Below are 22,130 nucleotides of genomic sequence, written 5' to 3'. Positions count from 1 at the left end.
CAAATAAAATTAGAACAAGCTGAAAGCCACATACTGAAAGTGAGTGGCTATGGAAGTTCAGAGATTAGAACTAGGTCATGTAGAAGCATGAGGAGAGGGATTAGGATATGGATAAAGTGATTGTACATCATTTTCTGTGAAGCTCTGTTGACCCTCATAAGAACATAAGAAGAATCCTGCTGGATCAGACTGGTGGTCCATCTGATCTAGCATCCTGTCTCACACAGTGACAAGTGTGAGAGCCAACAGTAGAACATAGAGGCCCAGGCACTAGTATTCAGAGGCTTACTAACCCCTTTAGTCACCATGGCTAATAGTCACTGATGAACATTTCCATCATGAATTTGTCTAATCCCCTTTTACAGCCATCTGTGCTTGTGACCTTCACTACATCGTCTGGCAGTGAATTCCACATTTTAGTCTCTTGAAATATTTCCTTTTGCCTGTTCTGAATCTACTGATGCCCTTCAAATGGCATACAAGTTCACACCACTGCGGTCTGTTATAAAAACTGCCTGGTACTGCCAAGATGTGCTAACAAGGTAGAAAAGATTGCCAAATGTAGAAGGAGAAATATGTTTTACAAATGGTATCAATGAGTACAGGACATCAACTATAGCATCTCTTCAGGAAAGGAAGCAGAGACTAATACTTCAAAGAGGGGTTCCAGTTGATTGGATGCAGCTTCAGAGAGGTGATTTAGATGGGAGAACACTCCTCTCCCAGCACTACTGATCTAAACAGAGTTAGAGCATCTTGTGGTATGCCCTGTATATTGTGTCATTTGGCCCTAAATTATGAGAATGCTGAGTGATTTCAAAAATGTGTGCTAATGCACATTGGTATTCTACAAAAGAGGTAGACATTGTTCTGAAAAATTAAGCCATCTTCCCCACTTACCATGGAAATGTGGAGGCAGCAGTATATGGGCTCTGTAGTTATCCTAAAATAAGAAAGAATGCACTGGGGTTCTCTGATGCAACCTCTGCAGCAGCTAACAGGTATTCATGCAAGAATATTAACTAGCTATCCACCATCACAAGGAGGATACCTGCCAATTGTTCTAGAAGCTGATAGGAAAAAAAGATATGATCTTTATAGAATGTAGAATTAAGTTTGATTCTAGTATCAAAAATTTGGATAACACTCTTTTAAATTAAACTAAAAGTTATTCTGGAACTGAGATTCTGTGTTTACAGGATGATATAAATACTGTAGGTGCCTTATTCCACACTCTTTGGGCGTTCTCTGGGAATATTTTCTTCGCAGAAGTATATGCATGATTTCTTATGGCACAGAACCATAAAATTTAGTAAATAAGTAAGTAATAGTAATTTATTTGTGTTAAGCCATAGGCCATTACAAACAAAAAGAAAATCACACAGATAAAATGTTCAGGTGGAACAATATATATATATATATATATAAATGAGACAAATTGAGACATCAAAAGATATAACCGAATACAAAAAACCGCATGTGAAACAAACCAGGGCAAAATACACCATAAAATAAGAACAAATATTGCGATCACAGAATAACCACAAAAACAGTAGTTAATTAGCACCAGTACAAACAGCTTTGGCTCGTAATTTCTTCGCTGCTAAGGCATACAATGCCATACTATGAGATATATTGGCATCAAAATCAGCTAACAGAAATACAATCTTCTCAGAATCTGAATAGGCGTGTAGATTAGTTAATTTCCTGGAGAGAATTTTTGCCCTGGGTTGAGCGTACAATGGACAGTTAAGAATGTAATGAGGTAAATCTTCACTAACAGAAATGCTACAGATACAGACATGCTGTTCCTTAGGTATTTTACTGTAATGGCCAGCGAGCACTGCCATTGGCATTGTTTCAAATCGCAAGGATGTGAAGGCAACTCTGAGGTTATGGTTAGCTATACCAACCAGGTAGGGAGACCTAGAATGATAAATAATTTAAACCATAGTGCTGACTGACATTTTAAAATTAGTTGTCTAACGTGGCATCGCACTTGAATACCCAATCTCTGAGATGTCTGTTGTCTACTGAGACAGCAAGAAGGTCATCAGGAATGGAATATTTTACAAGTAAGTTGTTGAAAAAGCTAAGGCACTCTGGATCTTTAGATAACATTGAGTTAAAAGCCAGTTGACTAAACAAATCAGATCTGAGCGATCTGTTATTTTTCCAGGTTTTTAGAACAGCAAGATGTACCCGTGCCCTTAGGGAAGGAAGGCCAGTTTCTGCTCTCATCAGGGCAGCCGGTGTTCCCCTAGGGAGAGCCAGTATGCGCCTTAAAAACTGATTTAAAACCGATAAAACCAAGTTAAAAGAGACTTATCATATCGGAGCTAAAAGACTACGCGTCTGCCTCCCTCCCTTGAAATTTAGTAACATATAACCTTTTCCCGTTATGCATTTGTAAATCCCATTAAGAGGATTTTTGCCAAATGGTCAACTCTTCATCTCTTGCATGCTGTGATAGATGAGTAGCTAACATCTGGCTAAGCTTCATTATTCCAATGTCACAGGGTTTGCTTTAGCAAGAGGGATAAAGTTTTGTGTACATAGAGTACATAAGAGATTAGTAGAGACACTGGCATTATACCAGCCATTTATTTATTTTTATTATATTTTTATCCTGTCCTTCTAAGGAGTACAAATCAGTGTAGGTAATTCCTGCCCATTTTATCCTCACAATGGCCCTGTGATGTAGGTTAGACTGACTACCAAGACACCTAAGTAAACTTCATGACAAAGTGAATATTTGAGTCCAGGCCTCCCTAGTCATTGTTGCAATATTCTAGTCACTGCAACACATTGACTCTGGGTGCACAGATACATTCCAGGACAAATGGGTATCGCCTGTCCTCAAACAAGCCAGTGATGGGACTTGTTACCACAACTAGTTGTCCATGGAGCTAAGTGGCACTTTGCATTAACATTCTGTGATGACCAGTTGGCTATAGTACAGCTCTAACAGCTGACCTGTTGTTGATTGAACAGGTAGAAAATTGAACAGAACTATACTGCTACAAGAGGTGCTGTTACTTACATATTGGGATTACACAACACAGGCTTAAAAACAGTTAAAACACAGCTGGCTCACATAGCCAACTTCAGAGGTATTAAAGTAGGACAGTTTTGTTGGGTAAAATAGATATGAAAGACTGTCTTTTTACTGATCTAATATACTTAGGTGAAATAAGTTGTCCTGGTTGTTCTGACATAGAGTTATGTTAACATATGATTTCAGAGCATGGATTTGTTGTAAATCAAATCCATGTTGACATCTCTGCCTTCCTATATTTGTTTCATTCCGTTAATTATAGATACACTGGCGGACATGTAAATAGCAATGTGTTTGTCTTTTCTGTTAAGGTAAACCCTATAGTTGACATTACTGTGAGTATGTGTGGAACCTTTAAGAGTGTGGATCCTTCTAGAAAAGCTTTACAAATTTATTTATTTTTTAAAAGTTCACCAATACATTTTTAATTAACTTAAGCCTACTAGTAGTTTACCATTAGTAAGTAGTAAGTAAGTAAGTTTATTTTTATATCCCGCCCTCCCCCGCCAAAGGCAGGCTCAGGGCAGCTGGTTGGTCACTGCCAAATTCACCGGACTTAGATCTGTAATTTATCTATTAAAAAGCCTGAAGAAGTTGCATTGCCTACTTTCCAAGAACAAGTAGCAATAGATTCACAGATGTGCTATAGGAAGAAATCACATTAAGACTGATTATATCAAAGTCAGCATAATCAACTGATAACATCTGGTGTATAAGTTCTATTGAAGTAAACAGGAGTTGTACAAATGCAGAAGTATTCTCTGATGCATTTGTGCCCAAGACGTTCTTGGTGAAGTGTCTCCATGTTATGTAAGCTGTCATGGACTTGTGGCCATGAGAGAGCAAACTATGTTAATAGAGACTTTCATTAAAAATGGAGGAACTTTTTCAATAATGTGGTGAACATATCTTCCAGGTACTCACACGTGGACTTATAATGGTAATCCATTAATTAAATAATTAACTAACCAAATTTTTACAAATGTATTGTCATCCCACTTAATGCTGCCATAACCTTTAGAACAAGTCTAAAAGTTTCATCTCTAGGTTTTCCTAAAGAGGTTCTTGATCACTTAGTATGTGTCTTTTGGCAGTCCTGAAATTAGCTTAATGTTTTGTTTATTCTCTTATCTTCCTTTTGTGCATATGCACATCAAAAGGTGCTTCATTATCCATGCCCATAAACAGAACAAAGCCTTGTTACTGAACTGCTGATTCAGGATGATACAACCATAGTGTAGAAATCTTTGACCTGATGATTAATAGAGTATTCTGCTTGAGGGGCAATAGGCTTAAGTCAATTTTCTTTTTGTTTTGGCACTGAATGTCTTTTAATGCCAGATGTTTATCGAAGTTAGCAGTGTTGCTAACATGGCCTTCAGGTGCTAAAAAAATAATATTGTTTTGTTTATTTTTGCTGATCTGAGCCAGTTGCATCTTACTTGTTCACTGTTAGTTGTTTTTCATGTATGTGACTGGTCTGCTTTCCCTGCAAGCAGCTTTTGTGTACCTGTGGAATACTCTTGTATTTCTTAATTATAGTCATTATAATTACTTCTTCGGATGATTATCTCAGATGTTTGCATCTGTGCCCCTCATCCATATCTTTCGTGATCACTGTCTATGGAAAAAAATGCTGAGCTCATTTGTCAGGGCCACATCTGACATAAATGCCACTTTCTTGGGCTAGGCTGTGTATGCCATACAATGTAACATGAGGTATCAGATATATAAACTTTATAAAGGTGATTTTAGATGTCAAATGTCAAAAGCAGTTGAATGACAATGGCAGGCTTCATTGGATTAGGTGTGATATGCAGAGGGGTAGAAGATGTGGAGATACCAGTGTTGGTAATGGGACAGGAAACCTAGGTCTCAGTTCCATCCAGGAGGATTCAGTCCAGGAGGATGCAAAGAGTAAATGGACATAAGTCTTACATTAGAAACTACAACATTCAGTTGTTGACCTAAGAGTAACTGTACTCTTACAAACAGCGCTGGCCCAAGGGCACATGTCGCTCCAGGCAGGCATGTTGCCCCCCCAGCTCTGCAATGCAGCGCCACAGTCCATTGCACCCCCTGCTACGCTCTGGCAGGGGGTGCAATCTATATATAGATTTGATATATATTTAAATTGATCTTTTGTAACCTGCTCTGAACTTGTTCTACGAGAAGGTGGGCTAAAAATAGAATTAAATAAGTAACTAATGGCAGTTGATGATGCCCCAGTGAGTGGTAGACACAGATGCAGCCAATATCACCTGCTGATCTGGCCACAGTCTCTCAATGTCATTTTCCCCATAGAGAGCCAGTGGATGGGAGGAAAGACCCAGCAACAGTACAACCAACTTTGCTCTGAGCCAAATGCCCCTCCTACGAAAAAGTAAAAAAGTCAGAGGCCAGTGCTATGGAAGAGCGTGGAACTCAGAGATGCCCCCTGTACTAAAGGAGCCACGCATCATCTTGGATGATGCACCAAAATAGTAGATCTTACCTTTTAAAAGAGCTGAACAAAGCAGAAGTCGAATGGCACCAAGAAGACCACCCTCTCAGATGTGTGCAGTGCCACCATTGCTGCAGTCTCTCACGGGAAGGAAGTCACAGATGAGGGTGGAGGGAGTGGGGCAGAGAGGGGCATGGAGTTAATCTCATCCTTTCACAGACAGACAGGGACAGAGATGCAGAACATTTCTGACTTTATTGAGCAACAAATCATGAAGTCCAATTATTGGGTTTGCCAACTGTCCTGTATAACTCCTCTGCCTTTGTGAACTGCTCCTGGGAGCCATGGAGATACTAGCTGAGTTGTTCCTAGCAAACCATAAATGTGAATGAGGCAGACTTGCTGGTTGCACTTGCTGGTTGGAAATGCCTGAGGCAGGTTGCTCCAGGAGCTGTGCTGGAACTGGTAGGAACTGCATTAGTCTTGCTCCCGGGTCTCCCTGTTGAATCAACACCTGCACAGATGCTATACAGAAACGTGCAGCAAACAGAACAAATGCTGTCCCAACTACAGCTATGCCTATGAGACTCTGGCAGGATCCGTGATCCCATCCCCAAGAGGGGCTCCAGTTGCCAGAGAAAACCACCTGCAGGGCACATGTAGTAGCCATTCAGATGACACTTACTGATCCCATGAGGAAGTGCTTTGCTATTGCCACTGCTGCATAGGGCTTCAATCCTGAAAGGCAGTGTGTCCTATGGTTGCTTGGCCAACTGATCCATGGAACACAGTGGGACAGCTGCCATTCATCCCAAACCACAGTTTTCTCGTGTCCACCTCCTGATAGGTGGGGACACCCTAACAAGGAAGTGTGCTAGCAGTTCGTCTGGGGCTGCAAGGATCCCTGCTACAATCATAAGTGAATGTCCTGAATATACTTTCCTGGGAGTATGTCCTATTCCATGACATGGGGGTGTGCTGCTGGAAGGGCTTGGCTTGGATCATCCCTGTATGCATACACCCATTGACCTCCAGTGTGGGAGCCAACACTATTGAGGCAGCACCCAGCCTTGTGTGAGAGGAACAAGGAGACAGGTAAGGAATGATGGGTCAGTACAGCTGGATTCCTGCCTCTCTTCACCTCTCAGTGCATGGTTGCCCCTTTGAGCTAAGCCTCCAAAGCTGGGGTACTATTACAGGCCAGTCAGTCTGACTTCAATACCAGGAAAGTTGGTGGAAACCATTATCAAAGAGAGAATGAGTAGGCACATGGATGAACAAAAGTTATTGAGGAAGACTCAGTATGGGTTCTGTAAGGGAAGATCTTGTCTCACTAACCTGTTAGAGTTCTTTGAGGGGGTGAACAAACATGTGGACAAAGGGGACCCAATAGATGTTGTTTACCTTGATTTCCAGAAAGCTTTTGATAAAGTTCCTCATCAAAGACTCCTTAGTAAGCTCGAGAGTCATGGAATAAAAGGACAAGTCCTCTTGTGGATCAAAAACTGGCTAATTTATAGGGAACAGTGCGTATAAATGGGCAATTTTCGCAGTGGCGGATGGTAAGCAGTGGGTTGCCGCAGGGCTCAGTACTGGGTTTGATGCTTTTTAACTTGTTCAGTAATAATTTGGAGTTGGGAGTAAGCAGCGAAGTGGCTGCATTTGCGGATGACACTAAATTGTTCAGGGTGGTGAGAACCAGAGAGGAGTGTGAGGCACTCCAAAGGGTTAAGGCTGGGTGAGTGGGCATCAATGCAGCCGATGAGGTTCATTGTGGCCAAGTGCAAAGTAATTGCTATCAGATTACCATCTAGCTATTCAAGTTGTAAGGACTGGATCTAATTGGTTGGTTACTTTGGTTACTTTATTTGAACAACAGACTCAACATGTCACGTCTTTGAAAATCCCTAAGTTTTCAAAGTGTTTTGTTGCAGGGTAGAATGGAAGACTGCTGTTGAACACACTCAGGCTCCCTTAGGCACATGGGACTAGGCCTTTGGATCCCAGCCTAAATTAGCTGCAGCTTCAGATAATGGTGTAAATTTACTGTGGCCTTTGAGTTTAATAAACCTCCAGATTTAGGAGAATGTAAGTGGTCGAAGAAGCCATGGCCCCGGACTTATCTGAGGCTGTATTTGATGCCTCAGAGCTGGGGGCAAGCCAAGGAGGCCATCCTGGCGGCTCAGTTGTGGCATGGAGCCCAGGAGTCAGGGCTCATGTTTCATTTATTTATTTATTTTATTCAATTTGTATCATGTCCTACCCTGCAAGTGGGCTCAGGGCAGCTCACAACATATGGTAAAACAATAAGTAATAATTCATAAAAACAACAACCAAATCATATAAACAGATCAGTTAAAATATCTGATGGCAGCTTACCCATTCTAACCACAGTGCCTGCTGCAACAATGTCAGGGAAGGCACATTTCTCTCAAAAGAAAACAGTCAGCTGGGCATCTCATCTTTCTGTGGGCTGGCTAGGGCATGTTCTGGGCAACCCTGGAGCTCTTGCATTTTGCCGTTGCTATTTTGACATGCTGTGTCTGCCCCCTTGCTCTCAGTTTCTTCCAGCTCTCCCACCTGCCCTTCCTTGTATTCAGCTGCATTTGTGTCTCTGCATTTGTCACAGCACTGGTTGGTGGTTTGAGCATTGGAGTGGATCCATTGGGGGGAAGGCTGTGCCTACATTCCCTGTCCCCCATTTTGTGGACTCCCTAAAGGGGTCTTGAGGGTAGAGCCACTTAGTGGCATGTACAGGTCAGGAGCTGTCCAGTGGCTCTTACCACCAGGTGACAAGGGAACCACTCAACAACTTGCACCCATGTGGCATCTAAGCTTTTGCTGTTCCATGGGGGTTCCCCCTTCCAGCGGCTGGGTGTGTGTGTGCATATATAGGGCAGCTGCAGGGCCGTAGCCAGAAAATCTTGGATGGAGGGGCCCAAGCGATAAAAGTTCAGATGAGGGGGCCACCAAAGGGGGGGAGGGGCAACTGCAACAAACACTCAGGTGTTAATAGGAACCACTGTAGCCACCCACCTCCAGCCAGCTCCCCTGCTGCTCCTTCTTGTCTGTTGCCTTGAAAACTCAGTGGGGGTCCTCTACGATTTGATGGCCCTCTCCACCCCAAATGTCCTTTTACAGCACCGTGGAGGCATGCTGCGCTACTGGAAACTGCCTCACTTGGAGAGGCGGATCGGGGGAGGCAGAAACCTCGTCTGCCCCGCCTTCCGGCTCCAAATTCAGCAGCTCCTTCGCCATTGAGAGCATCTTGAGCCAGCCTTTCCAGCCCTCCAACCAGCAGCAGCAGCAACACCAGCTGCAGAGAGAACCCTGCTCTGGTCTGCCCCATCGAGCTACCCACACCTTCTCCCCCTGCCTTCCCTCTCCTACTTGCTTGTACCCCCTTTTGAACCCGAGGCAGTCACCTCCACTTTCTACCCCTTCGTGCTACCCAATTCCCTGGGGCACAAAGGCTCCCAGAGAGAGACGTTCACCCTCCCGCAACCCTCAGTTGCTCTTCCCCTCCAAAACCCTATCCGGCAGGGACCCCGCTGGTGTAATGCACGAACTTGGCCCAAGTTGCATGATAAGGCCCAACCCAGCCAGGCGCACCTCCTCACCTGCACTGCCGGCCCTGTCCACCCTGTCGAGGCCCACGTTGAGAGGGAGGAAGGAAAGGCAGAGGTGAGGGGCTGCTGCAACTGGCAAACAGGAAGGAGCACTGTGAGGGAAAGGCCCCGCTGCTGCTGCAGGCAGAGGGACGGCCTGGTCCGACAAAGAAGAGAGGGCTTGCCTTGGTGGGACTGTGCACCCATGTCACCCTCGGGGGGGTGCTTCCAGGAAGCCCTCTACAGCCCACCCTTTCCCATAGGTCCTAGAGGCCCTCCAATAGAGGGGCCTACATAGGGAAGGGGAGGTCTCGCCCAATGGAGGGGCCACAGAGCACTAAGGGGGGTTGAATGGAGGGGCTTCCCCCCTCGGACCCCCCGTGGCTACGGGCCTGGGCAGCAGGCAGGTCAATTGCCACCATCGCTCTTTCAGCTGTATTCAATAAAAGCTGTGGCCTATTTTTCCCCACTCTAATTCAAATCCCTCCTTGCCCTCTCTCCCTCCCTTGCCTTTGGAACACCAAGAACGGACAGCAAGAATCAGGGCTTTTTTGGAGCACGATACACAGGAACGCAGTTCTGGCTAACTTGGTGTCAGAGATGTGGCGTAATATGCAAATGAATTCCTGCTAGGCTTTTTCTTGACAAAAAAAGCCCTTATAAGAATGTAGGTGGTATTTCAAGACTTGCTGAACAAATCATTGCCAAGTTCTCTATTTTCACTGCTGCTTCACCTCTTTATAGTCATAAAATGATACACAAGATGCTCTTTGTGGAAGGGTGGAGGGGTTCAGATTACTGTTTTGATATCACTGGTACATATTACAGTCCAGACGTCTGAATGCTCAGCAGCGTATTTGTGGAACTCTTCTTTTTTGTGCCAGACTTTCTCCAGTGAACTATATGTTACCAGCAGCCCTACCTGCACAATAGAGAAAGACATCTGAAGCTAGTGCTGGTCCTGATCCAAATGATGACTTGGGTAGAGAGCATCTTTGATGTCCCCTTTTGTTTATTCAATATTGAATGTAGCTTATTACAAGCACTCCTCAAGCCTGATACCCTCCAAGTCTAGCACTCAAGGTAGCCTCTTGGGTTGCTCGTCCCTGAACCCAGCCCTGGAGCTGTTTGTACTATTGAAGGCAGTGGGACAGCTCTTCCACGTGAGAGAGCTCAATAGGTACATCAGGATTCCTGCAAGTTTCATATTTTGTCTTGTTTTGTGTTGAGTTCTGCACTTGTTTACAAATAGCGCTATCTCCATTCACAATGGTGAAATAGCAGGGTTAACAGAGGCCTTAGTACATAATTTTGTTTTGCATGCAGTGCAGCTGAAAGTAAGTTGGAGTCCTTCAGTGCATTGTTGAATTGGGTCTCAAGTGCACCCTCACTTTGGTTACTTGAATTTATTAAATTATTGTTGTCTGTAGTACAATCCCTTATTTCCCTCTAGGTACCAAAATGTTTTACTATTGTGATAATTCTGGCTGGGCTGTTCCCAGAGTAAGAAGGTTTTTGATACGTTTGTACAACAAGTAGAAGTTAATGGAACAATTTCTCTCTGTCTGGCAAAGATAGCTTCCCTTTCCCAATTTCTTTTTCTTCTTCATTACATACTGTGAAAAGTCAAAGGAGAGTTTTAATGTCAGTAGACTGTGTTCAAATTAAAGACAGAATTTTTACCTCTAATAAGAGTACAAAAAGTGTACAGAGATAAACAAAAATATTTTATTTTGAAAAAACAAGAAATTTAGGAATTTAAATCTTGAATGCCTTCTCAAAGTTAGAACTTATACATTGTTAAACACTAAGAATTATAATAATGTAATCTGTTCTCACTTTAAATAAACTTATCCATCTCAAACATTACTTTTCTGTTGTTCCATGCTATATGACTTCTGTTCCTCGTCTCGTTTTTCTGATTAAGCCCTGCATCATTTAAGCATCTGCCCTCAACCTGTCTGATGATTTCTACATCAGACTTTGGGAAGACATTCAGAGTTACTGCGTCTTGTGAAATATTTGCATTTTTTCTGCTGTTGGCTGTTTTTCATTTCCAAAAGTTCAGTTTTTTACAGCTGAAAACCCTGTAGATAAAAAGATTTACAAATCTCTGTGTTCTTTCCCTTATGTCCTGATTTCAGCCCGAGGTGTTACGGAAAGGCACCCCAGCTTCATGTATCCTACTGGGACCTCAAGCAGTCAGATGGTTCTGAGAGGGGAGGATCTCTTGCTGGAATGTATTGCCTCAGGAGTGTACGTACCGCAGGGTGTCAGGAAAAGGGTGGACTCTTGTAATGTTAAGTACTTGAATACTTTCCCACCCAGTTCCATTTTATGTACTACTGATTTTATTTTATTGCTGATTTTAATAGGATTAAAATGAAATCTCATTAAATATTCCTCTTGAGAGCAATGTTAGTAAATAAAACAGTGTCTCCCTTAGGGTGATTGGAGACTCAGCCACCAGTTCATAGAGGATCCAACACTGTTATTATTAATAAGTGATAACTACTGTGGTTATGGCAATGTTTCAGTCTCATTTTGCAGTTACTTGCATGTATACTCAATGTATCATACAAGAATGATATAACGTGCATATAATTTATAGATCTCAGTTACCATGGTTCAGATGTAATAGCTGCTGCTATGAAGAGAAGACTAGAAGGAGCCTCATCCCTCCCTGAGCAATTCCTGTCCCTTCTCCCACCTTTCTCACGGGGGATAATAGCAGCCACATTCACAGCAGACTGTAATGTGATGTTGCACCCAAACTAGGCTTTGTGCTTTCTATATAAACTAAATGTTCCAGATGGGGTTTGACATAATGGCAAAACTGCGGTTTGCTACAAGAGTGGAAGTTACTAATTCACTCCAGCCATGCATGAGGGAGAGGGAAGCAAGCCTCATGTTTCTCCCAGGTTTGTTCTCTTAGGTCATGTAACAGGCATGATTTGCCTTTACTAAGCAACTACTTTATATCCACAACATGCAAGTAACTTCAGAATTGTTATTACTGCATGTGGAATGTGGAAGCCAGTCATGCACAGGTTTTTGCATAGCCCATGGCATATATTTTCATCTGTCTAGTTTACTGTTTAGTAGTTTACTATTGCTTATTCTGGCAGTGGCTCAAATATCTTTATTTAATTATTTATATTCTGCCCTTTCCCATAATGGGCTCAGGGCAGAACACAACGTAAACTGAACAACAATAAAAACCTACAATTTAAATTTTGAAACAATACAATAAAATTAGCAAACTAATAGAACAAAATAAGGTGCATCATAAGCGGGAAGGACAGGGAATCTTGCATTGCTACTTGAAATTTGTTTACTACAGAAGCCTGGTATATCAAACAGAAGCTTATACTTTTCTAAGAAAATACTTTATCATAAAGTTATTGCCCCCTTGTCAGTGAAGCCTTCTGTTTCCTTGGGCAGGTTTGTCTGAGATCTTGAGTCTATGCAGTGAGATTCCTATTCTTATTAACAAGCCACCTCTTGGGGAACTACTGCCTTTCCTTTTCTAAAGTACATCTTGTGTTACAACAGTCCTCATCTCAAGTGGCCAAATCCTGTTCTCTTTCTTCCTGTAGTCCGACACCAGACATCATATGGCACAAGAGGGGAGGGGAGCTTCCAGTAGGCAGGATCAGTTATGAGAACTTCAGAAAAGCACTTCGAATTGCTAACGTCTCCGAGGAAGATTCTGGTGAATACTTCTGCTTAGCATCCAACAAAGTGGGCAGTAGCCGCCACACAGTCTCAGTGAGAGTAAAGGGTATGTCTTATTTACTATAATTTCCTTATTCCCTTGTCCGTTAGTGTCTTTGTCGTGTAATGAATGAGGTGAAAATTCCATTGTTGCAGCTGAAGAGAACCACTTTTCAATAACCCATCCTAGCAAGACCAGTTTAATCTTCTGCCGTATTTGAATATTTTAAATATATAAATGAAAATATTCATTTTCTTGTTAGCATGAAGGTAGGTTTTACTCAACGAAAAGGCAATCAGATTGTTGTTGTCAAAGGCTTTCATGACCGGAGCCATTGGTGGCTGTAGATTTTTCAGGCTGTATGGCTGTGGTCTTGGCATTGTAAGCCCCCTTGCCCAACTGGTGAATAGTTTTGGGGTTGGGGTGTCACCAGTATACTGATGACACACAGCTTTATCTGTTGATGGGCGGGCAAGCAGATTCCAACCCAGTAAATTTGGTTGAGGGACTGAAGGCCATGATGGGATGGTTGAAAAAGAGTCATCTGAGACTGAGGTTCTGTGGCTGGATGAAGGGGGGCTCAGGTTTGTCTCTTGATGGCATGCCCTTGTTACCAGCACTAACAGTCAGGAGCTTGGTGTGATCTTGGATGTGTCCTTATCATTGGAGACCCAGATCACAAATGCTGCCAGACTGGCGTTTTCCCAGCTGTGCCATGTCAGGAAACTGGCTCCATACCTGTCCCATCCTGACCTAGTCACAGTAATCCATGCAACAGCCATCTCCAGATTGAGCTACTGTAACTCACTCTGCATAGGGCTATCCTTGAGGTTGACCTGGAAACACCAATTGGTCTAGAATGTGGCAGTGTGTAGGTCCTTACGGGGACCCCCACGAACAGCATATGTTCAACCTGTGCTGTGTGAGCTGCGCTGGCTTCCAGTGGAGTACTGGATTAGGTTCAGGATTCTGTGTTAACCTTTAAGGCTCTAAATGGTTTGGGGCCCATGTATCCTTGGGACCGTCTCCCCTGGTATACCCCCTATAAAATCCTGCACTAAGCAGATAAGAACTTACTGGTGGTCTCCGGCCTGAGAGACATCTGGCTGTCCTTGATCAGAGCCAGGTACTTTTCTGCCGAACAACATCTGTGCCCTGCAGGACTTAGTGCAGTTTTGCAGGGCTTGTAAGGCAGAATTGTTTTGCCAGGCATTTGGTTGGGGACAGCGATGGTTTCCATCTGGCTAGCACTCCTGTCTTTTACCTGGCTGGTATTCTTATCCTCTGCCTCCGCCATGAGGCAGTAACAAAACTGAAGTCTAGTTCAATCTAGTTAGTATAACTGATGTGCTTTTGCTTTTAACTAATGTATTTGCTGCTCATAATTGTGAAATTATGTATGAATTTTGTTTTTACTGTTGTACACCATCCTGAGCCCTGTATTACAGGGAAGAGCAGTCTGTAAACTGAATTTAAATAAATATACTGTGAAAGGAGAGCAAGCAGTCCTATTAGCTCTAATATCCCTTTGTCTTTCTTTAAAGCTGCTCCTTACTGGTTAGATGAACCAGAGAATCTTGTTTTGGCTCCCGGTGAGGGTGGGAGACTTATTTGCCGAGCCAATGGTAACCCCAAGCCTTCAATCCAGTGGCTGGTGAATGGAGAACCTATAGAAAGTAAGCATTTCTATTATGAACAGACAATAATGTCTCACAACCCTAACAATGTGTTTCTTGAATTTATGATTCTAGATAAGAATACACAAATATTTTCAGTAATGATGGTATTAACAATGATCACACTGTGTGCATGAGGTATGATAAAAGAAACATGGGATTTTTCATGAACAAGTTGGAGGCCCATGAGAAGTCACAGAGGGATAAGTGATTGGGAAATGTCCCCCTTATCTACAGTTTCCTCTCCAGGATATTGTAACTGCTTAGAAGGTTTAGCAGTCTTTTCATTCTGTCCTCTCCACTTCCTTCTTTTTTTCCCTCCAAGGTAATGAACATGCTCATTTCTCATCAGGCTGTTTTGTGGGGTGTTTTGCTTCTTCTTAATTTACAACATGATATTTTTATTCATATCTGCAGTGTCCTTAGGATAGACATAGACCCCTGTTTCTTCTAAAAGGATCCCCACTTGGCAGATAGACAAACATATATGAAGGATTATTCTGTTAATTTCTCACACCAGTTCGCAGTAAAAAGAGAGCCCTTGAGCACTAGATTCAGTTCCCTTTTCTCTTGTAGTTTATTTCTCATATCCTATGTAAGACATTTGGATTTTGTTTTTCATGTTAACTTGATGCCTCCATGTTGGCATATGGATTAGTTTGTAACAATTGCTACCCTTGAAGAATAGTTGCCGTATATTGAAGAATGTGTTACAGAATCTGACCATTAGAATTTCAAGTGTTACTGAGAAAAATTAAATATTCTGTTGCATAGTCTATTGTGTAGCTTTTCTTCCAGGCCTTCTCTCAATTCCTTACCTTCCCATGCATCTTTTGTGTTCAGTACAGTATTCTGAATTCTACAAAGGGCTTGTCCAGGATCATGAGTCATACAGTGAGAATTCTAGTGACATTTTTTCCTAAACATATAACATCTTCATAAATCACAGCAATGAGGTGGTAGTGTTGTCTCTTAAAGTGGGCTTGATGACATTTGCTAGTAGCTCAATTTGAAGTACTGATGTTGATCTTTAAAAACCTAAATAAAAAAATATTGAAAGACTGATGACCTTCTTCCATAAGTATATGAAAGACTGCCTACTCCCTTATGAACTTGCCCTACCACTAGTAATCTCTGGGGACCCTGCTTCTGATGCCCCTGCCTTTGTGATTAGGCAGGTAGCACCCGGGAGACAGCCTTCTCAGTCATGGCACCAAAACCTGGAATTGTCTCTCCAGAGAGATTTGTCTATTCCCTTCTGTTGCCACCAAGTGGGTAAAGACTTCTGTTTCATTCAGCATTCCCTCAGTGATCCTTCCTTCTTGACCACTGTTTCAATTATTGTTTTTATGTCTTCTAGTTTAGCTCTGTTTTTAATTGTTTTAATGACTGGAGGGTAGTGGTTTCAAAATGCGATTTTATTATGTATGCTTTGATTGTTAACCACCTTGGTGACCGTTTTGAGAGACAGAAGACAAAAATGAGGGATATAAGTTTCCATTTAAAATATGTTTGTTTGGTACATGAGATTGGCCAGTAAGACTCTGCTGCAGAAGTCAGCACTATCAACAATGAGATTTGGTGAGCAGCCTTTTCAGGGCTTTCTCAGCAGTGCCTCCCCCCCCCCCCCATTATAGAATTCCCTCCTTTCAGAGGTACATATCCCTTTTAGTTGCTCTTCCTGCAGAATCTGAAGATTTCCCATTTCTGAGAGGCTTTTTAATTTTATATTTTAGTGTCCTGAGTTTCTGTAGATTTTTAGACTACGTTGATTATTTAGATCATGTTTTTATTTTTGTAGTTTCTATATTGTTTATTTTACCTTGTTTTATGCTGCTTCTCTCTATATATGTGATTTTATATTTTTAGCCAGCATTGTTGGTTTTAATCGTTCTTAAGTATCTGCTGCTTTTAATGATGGTTGTATGGATTAATTTGTTTTTATAGGGATCGTACTTCAGCTGTGTCAGTGTGAGGTGCCTTGATTATTCCTTTTGGAATAGAGTACAGGATAACATGTTTGTTAAATAAATTGTCTGTCTTAAAGGTTCTCTTCCTAATCCAAGCCGTGAAGTAAATGGAGACACTGTTATGTTCCGGGATGCCCAGATTGGCAGCAGTGCTGTGTACCAGTGCAACGCTTCCAATGAACATGGGTACCTGTTGGCCAATGCCTTTGTCAGTGTATTAGGTGAGCATCACATGGAGTACTTAAACTTCTGATTTCTGTACATTATATACAGTTTTTAGGAAGCATTACAATTATTTCATAGCATTTCTAATTATCCTTGCTTTGAAGTGGTCATAAATCCATTATTTCCCTTCCCCTGCAAAACTAACATCCTTGAGAACCAGTTTGGTGTAGTGGTTAAGTGCACGGACTCTTATCTGGGAGAACCGGGTTTGATTCTGCACTCCTCCACATAGACCTGCTAATGTGACCTTGGGTTTGCCACAAATTCTCTCAGAGCTGTTCTGCTCAAGAACAGTTCTAGAAGTACAAGAGATTTCACAAGCAGTATCAAAACTAAAAAAGAACAAAGCTCCAGGACCAGATAGACTAACAGCAATCTTTTAATAATAATTCTCTTGACGTGGTGACAAATCTGACTATCCTGATTGGTTGGAGCTTGATGGGACTGTACGGTATCAGCCTTTGGACCATCAAACAATTAATCAAGAGTACTTGCATGCCAATGGTTCAGTCTGCTCCTCTCTCCTGCCTGAGTGGCTGTTGCTAGCCAGCAAAGCTGATTCTGTCAGTGAAACGCAACCAACCTTAGTTCTGGCAGTTACTGGCTCTCACTACTCCTCCATTGGCTGAACCACCTGTTGCACTGATTCACAGAGCAGAGAAAGAAACCCTGACCTAGATTTACTGAAAGAGGGAGGAGGAGGGAAACAACCAGAGAGACACTTTTCTTGATTGCCCTCCTCTGGAAGGGGAAAAATGTTATCAGAAAGAGTCTTGGTCTAAAAGGTATCACTATAGGCCTCTGAGGGTGCACTCATTGGACTATGAGTCCTGACTATGGCTGCCAGTTCCAGGTTGGTGGACATTTTGTAGTGGAGTTTTGAGGAGGGCAAAGGAGTCAGGGCTTCAGACCGGGGCCTGCCAGACACAGATTCTTGCTGTGGAAGCTGACTGGTTGATTTTGGAACAGTCACAGACTTCCAGCCTAACCCACCGCCCATGGTTGTGTGGGAGGAGAATGATATGAGCTGCTTTGGTCCCCTCTCCCACTGTGGAGAAAGACTGCCTTTTTCTTACATAGAGGCTGCAGGGAAGGGGAAGGTGATAATCAGCTGAAGTCAGAGGGGAAGATAAAGATAGATTTAAGGGGTGGGGCGTGAAGAGGGTGGGGTTTGAGGAGGGGTGGGACCTCAGACAGGTACAATGCCATGTCCTCATGAGGAACCATTTTTCCAATCTCCAGGTGAGGGCTGGATATCAGTCAGAAATACAACTGCTCTCCAGATGGCAGAGATCAGCTCCTCTGGAGAAAAATGGCTGCTTTGCAGGGTGGACTCTGCGTCATTATAACCTGCTGAGGTCTCTTCCCTCCTGCTTTGGTCTCCACTCTGGAGAAGGACTGTTCTTTTCCTATATAGAGGCTGCAGAGAGGTGGATGGAAAACTGAAGTCAGATCAATTCCCTTTCAGAAAACACCACCTCAAGGTGCATTCTCTAGTCTATGGTATAGCTTAATACAACCAAGCCATGCAAAAAACCCTAGACCATGCCACAGTCTCATACTGATGCTAAATGCCACAAGGCTGAATATGACAAGAAAAGGGTAAAAAAATTCACTACAAACAAAAGGAATTATGAGCTTCAGCATCTGTGTGATGTCATCATGCCCGCCCATCCCCCATAATTATTCTTTGAGCCACCACAGACCTCACCACATAGGGGTGAGGAAGCCAGCATCCATTTCAGCTGTGGTATGAGTAGGAAGGCAGCAGGGGAGGGGTGTTGAATGAATGTCATGGCTGAGGGAGGGGGAAGACATCAAGGGTGCAGGTGACTAAATGTTATGGGTGTGGGTAGTTGAGAGAAAGAGGTGGTTGGGGTGGGTGGTATTAGAACAAGGAGTGGGGGTGGGAAGACACCAAGTTGGGGGGGGGGGGAGTGAATGCCTTGACTTGGGTGGGTGGGAAGACAGCAAAGTGGGGCAATTGCCCAGATCATTTTTCTACAGCCCGTTGTATTTTCCTTCACAACAGTCCTTATTCCTAGTGTATTGTAAATGTTTAGAAGAAGAAATAACAATACCATTGCAAAAGGTAATTAATAGAATATCTGAAGATAAGTTACTGCCTCAGACCTGGCAAGAGGCCCATATAACTTTGATTTACAAAGAAGGGAAAGATCCATCACTACCTCAATCTTATAGGCCAATTTCCCTGTTAAATGTGGACTGTATTTTTTTTATTTAAGTAATGGCAAATAGGTTTAAAAAGTGCATAGCAAGAATAGTGCATCCAGATCAGATGGATTTTGTACCTAAGTGGTTCATGAAAGATAATGTTCGTTTTGTAACTGATGCAATAGAACTTGTGGGGGGGAAACAACAAAAAACTGCATTTGTCCTTCTTGCTGAAAAAGTATTTGATAATATTTCTTGGAATTTTCTCCAAAAATGTTGTGCAGTATTTGGATTCTGGACTTAAATGTGGAAACTGGATACATGGAATATACTCTAAACAGAATGCGAAAATTTTAATTAATGGAGTACTAACAGATGGATTTCAAATTGAAAAGGGGACTAAACAAGGCTGGCCTTTGTCTCCACTATTCTTGCAATGGAAGTTTTTGCTGCTAAGGAGAGTCAGGACCCGTATATAAGAGGACTGAAAGCAGATGGAGAAGAATTTAAACGGAAATGTTCTGCTGATATTGTTATGACCATTTCTAATCCTCAGCGGTCTCCCATGTGATGGAACAAATAATGATATTCACCTTTTATTGCTGATTTTAAATCCTGAAAAAGACAAAAATAATTTCTAAATTTTTAACAAAGCAGGAAGATGATATTAAGGAGACTACAGGATGTGAAACATTAACAGCTCCAGTCAAGTACTTGGGAATAAATTTAACTGGACAAAATGAAACATTATTTGAACTTAATTATGAGGCAGTCTGGAAGAAAGCACAAAGAGATATAGCAAAGTGGTCAAAATTAAATTTATCTTGGTTGGGAAGCATCTCTACAGTTAAATGAATATAATTGCCGAAAGTAAACCTTTTATTTCAGATGATGCCAATCAGCATACAAGAGCAAACTTTGAAAGACTGGCAAAAACAAATCAATACATTTATATAGAATTGCAAAAAAACAAGAATTAGGTTCAAAGTGCTACAAGATGAGAAGAAAAGAGATGTCTAGCAGTACCTAATGTAAAGTTATATAATCAAGCAGCATGTTTAATTTGGATTTCTGACTGGATTAAAAACCCAAATGATAGACTTATGAAATGGGAAGTGGAAGATCTGACAGAAGGGATACATCATATTTTATGGGTTAAAATGTTTTAATATTGTTTGTTTTATGTTGTTAGATGCCTGAATCTTTGTAGAATGGGTGGGATATAAATCTCACGTAATAAATAAATGAATAAATAAAATAAATAAATAAGAACACACATTTCAAAAGTTCAGTATGTTACCAGAGACAGTTTACTTAAGACTTGGGACTCTTTAAAAATTTGGATCAGTCCGTTAACTTCACCAGTCATGTCTCCAATAAACGCATTTGATGGCAAATATGAGAGAAGACTTAATGACTTCATAATTTACCAAGGGATGTTGAATTCCCAAGGGGAGATTAAATCATGGCAAAAAATAGAAGGGAAAAAAATTAAATGACTGATATATCTTCAACTAATTTCAAGACTCAAGGAAGCTATGTATGACTATAGAGGCTGAATGAGAGACTTAACTGACTTTGAAAAGATAATAACTCAGTGCAAGGATCGTTTGCTGGGACAAATCTACAAACTTTTACGCCAATATGATATAGAAACGGAACAAGTTAAATCATGTATGGTGAATTGGTCCCAGAATTGAGGATTAGAAAAAACATTCCAACAATGGAAAAATTTGTAGATGAGCGCTATTACATTTACTGTTTGTCAGGCATTAAGGGAAAATTGGTACAAAATGTTTTTTCATTGGTATATAACTCCCAAAGACATTAAGTAGATGGACCAGAATTATTTAGGAGTCTGTTGGAAATGTAAAGAGGCGGAAGGCTCCTTTAGTCACATGTGGTGAACTTGCAAAAAAAACAAGAGGAGATGCAGAACATTTTTAAAAATCAATTTTGAAATGAAGCCAGAGACTATGCAACTGGGAATTCCACCAGATATGATGGATGAACACTCCAAGAATTGTTCAGATATATTTTGACTGCAGCCAGAATAGTGGAAAGCTGAGGAATGCCCAAATAAAGAAAGTTGGAAAGACAGAATGGCAGAATACGCGACTATGGCGAAATTAACTACCTACATAAATAAAAGGCAGATTAAAGAATATGAGAAAAATAGAAAAATTATTATGCTTACTACAAGTAAAGAGGGAAAATATAAAATGAACACAATGATGTCTCCTCTGAAAGTAATTATAGAAATTTAATTATTTCATGATTATTTTCTGAAATACCATTATTCCTATATAAGAGATGTAATTTTGATAGTATGTTTGTTTAAATGAATGTATTTTAGTATATCCTTTTTCTTTAAATTTATTCAAATTTAAGCAGTTAATGCATGCTGGATTTGGGGATAAATAGTAATAGTAGAAGAAAATTTTGATAAGAATTAAGGGAATAACTGTATTTAAAAGAAATTAATGTGTTAGAAGACTGGGGTTGATGTGAAAATCTTAGTTGAATCTATTGTTAGGGTTAAGTATGAGCTGTTTAGAGATTGTAGGGGAGGTGGACTTTTATGTATACATGTCTTTTGTTATTTTTTTTCATTTATCTTCTCCTTTTCCCTCTTTTTATTTTTGTATCCTATAAAACAAAAATAAAAATCTTTGAGAACAAGAGCAGTTCTGGGAGAGCTCTCTCACCCCCACCCACCTCACAGTGTGTCTGTTGTGAGGAGGAGAAGGGAAAGAAGATTGTAAGCCGCTCTGAGATGCATTCAGATAGTGAAGGGCGGGGTATAAATCTAATTGCTGCTTCTTCTTGATCACTCACTGGTTAAATTCAGGGGGGAAAGGAAATATGTATTAATTCATGCATTTCTCCCCTATGCAAAAGTAACATTTTTATTTCAATCTCAAAGAGTCAACACACAATTCAAACATGCTTTTGTGGTACAGGTGCTGGGGGCAGGGGATATTTCTCTGGTTTTGCTGTTCTTTTGTATACATGAAGAAACAAAAATGGAGAAATAATTCCCCCACCCAGGAACATTTGATGGGGAAATGGTGGGGGAGACGGTCAGGAACCATTGTTCCACCACTCACGCACGCATAGTGGTGTTTCAAGCCCAAAGGGGCTCTTGTTTATTTTTTAACAGACATTCCCCACAGCTGCTGTGTGACTACAGGGAAATAGAGTTGGGTCTTGGGAACTTGGACCCAACTCTTTAAAAGACAGCAAGTCTACTTTGG

The 22,130-nt window shown here is 41.5% G+C and overlaps 1 protein-coding gene across 26 annotated transcripts in view; it reads left to right on the top strand.

Moving 5' to 3' along the window:
- NFASC (neurofascin) overlaps positions 1 to 22,130 on the top strand; it is a 351,530-nt gene that overhangs the window by 213,642 nt on the left and 115,758 nt on the right. For all 26 annotated transcript variants that reach the window (XM_060231340.1, XM_060231335.1, XM_060231339.1 and 23 more), the window contains 4 exons: positions 11,254 to 11,365; positions 12,709 to 12,893; positions 14,372 to 14,503; positions 16,551 to 16,694. In XM_060231340.1, the coding sequence (XP_060087323.1) occupies positions 11,254 to 11,365; positions 12,709 to 12,893; positions 14,372 to 14,503; positions 16,551 to 16,694 (573 nt within the window). The remainder of the gene's footprint in view (positions 1 to 11,253; positions 11,366 to 12,708; positions 12,894 to 14,371; positions 14,504 to 16,550; positions 16,695 to 22,130) is intronic.

The sequence above is a fragment of the Heteronotia binoei genome, chromosome 2 (assembly GCF_032191835.1).
Source record: "Heteronotia binoei isolate CCM8104 ecotype False Entrance Well chromosome 2, APGP_CSIRO_Hbin_v1, whole genome shotgun sequence".
Classification (NCBI taxonomy): domain Eukaryota; kingdom Metazoa; phylum Chordata; class Lepidosauria; order Squamata; family Gekkonidae; genus Heteronotia; species Heteronotia binoei.
The sequence above is the reverse complement of the archived record's forward strand: the minus strand, read 5'-3'. Positions and strand labels throughout refer to the sequence as shown.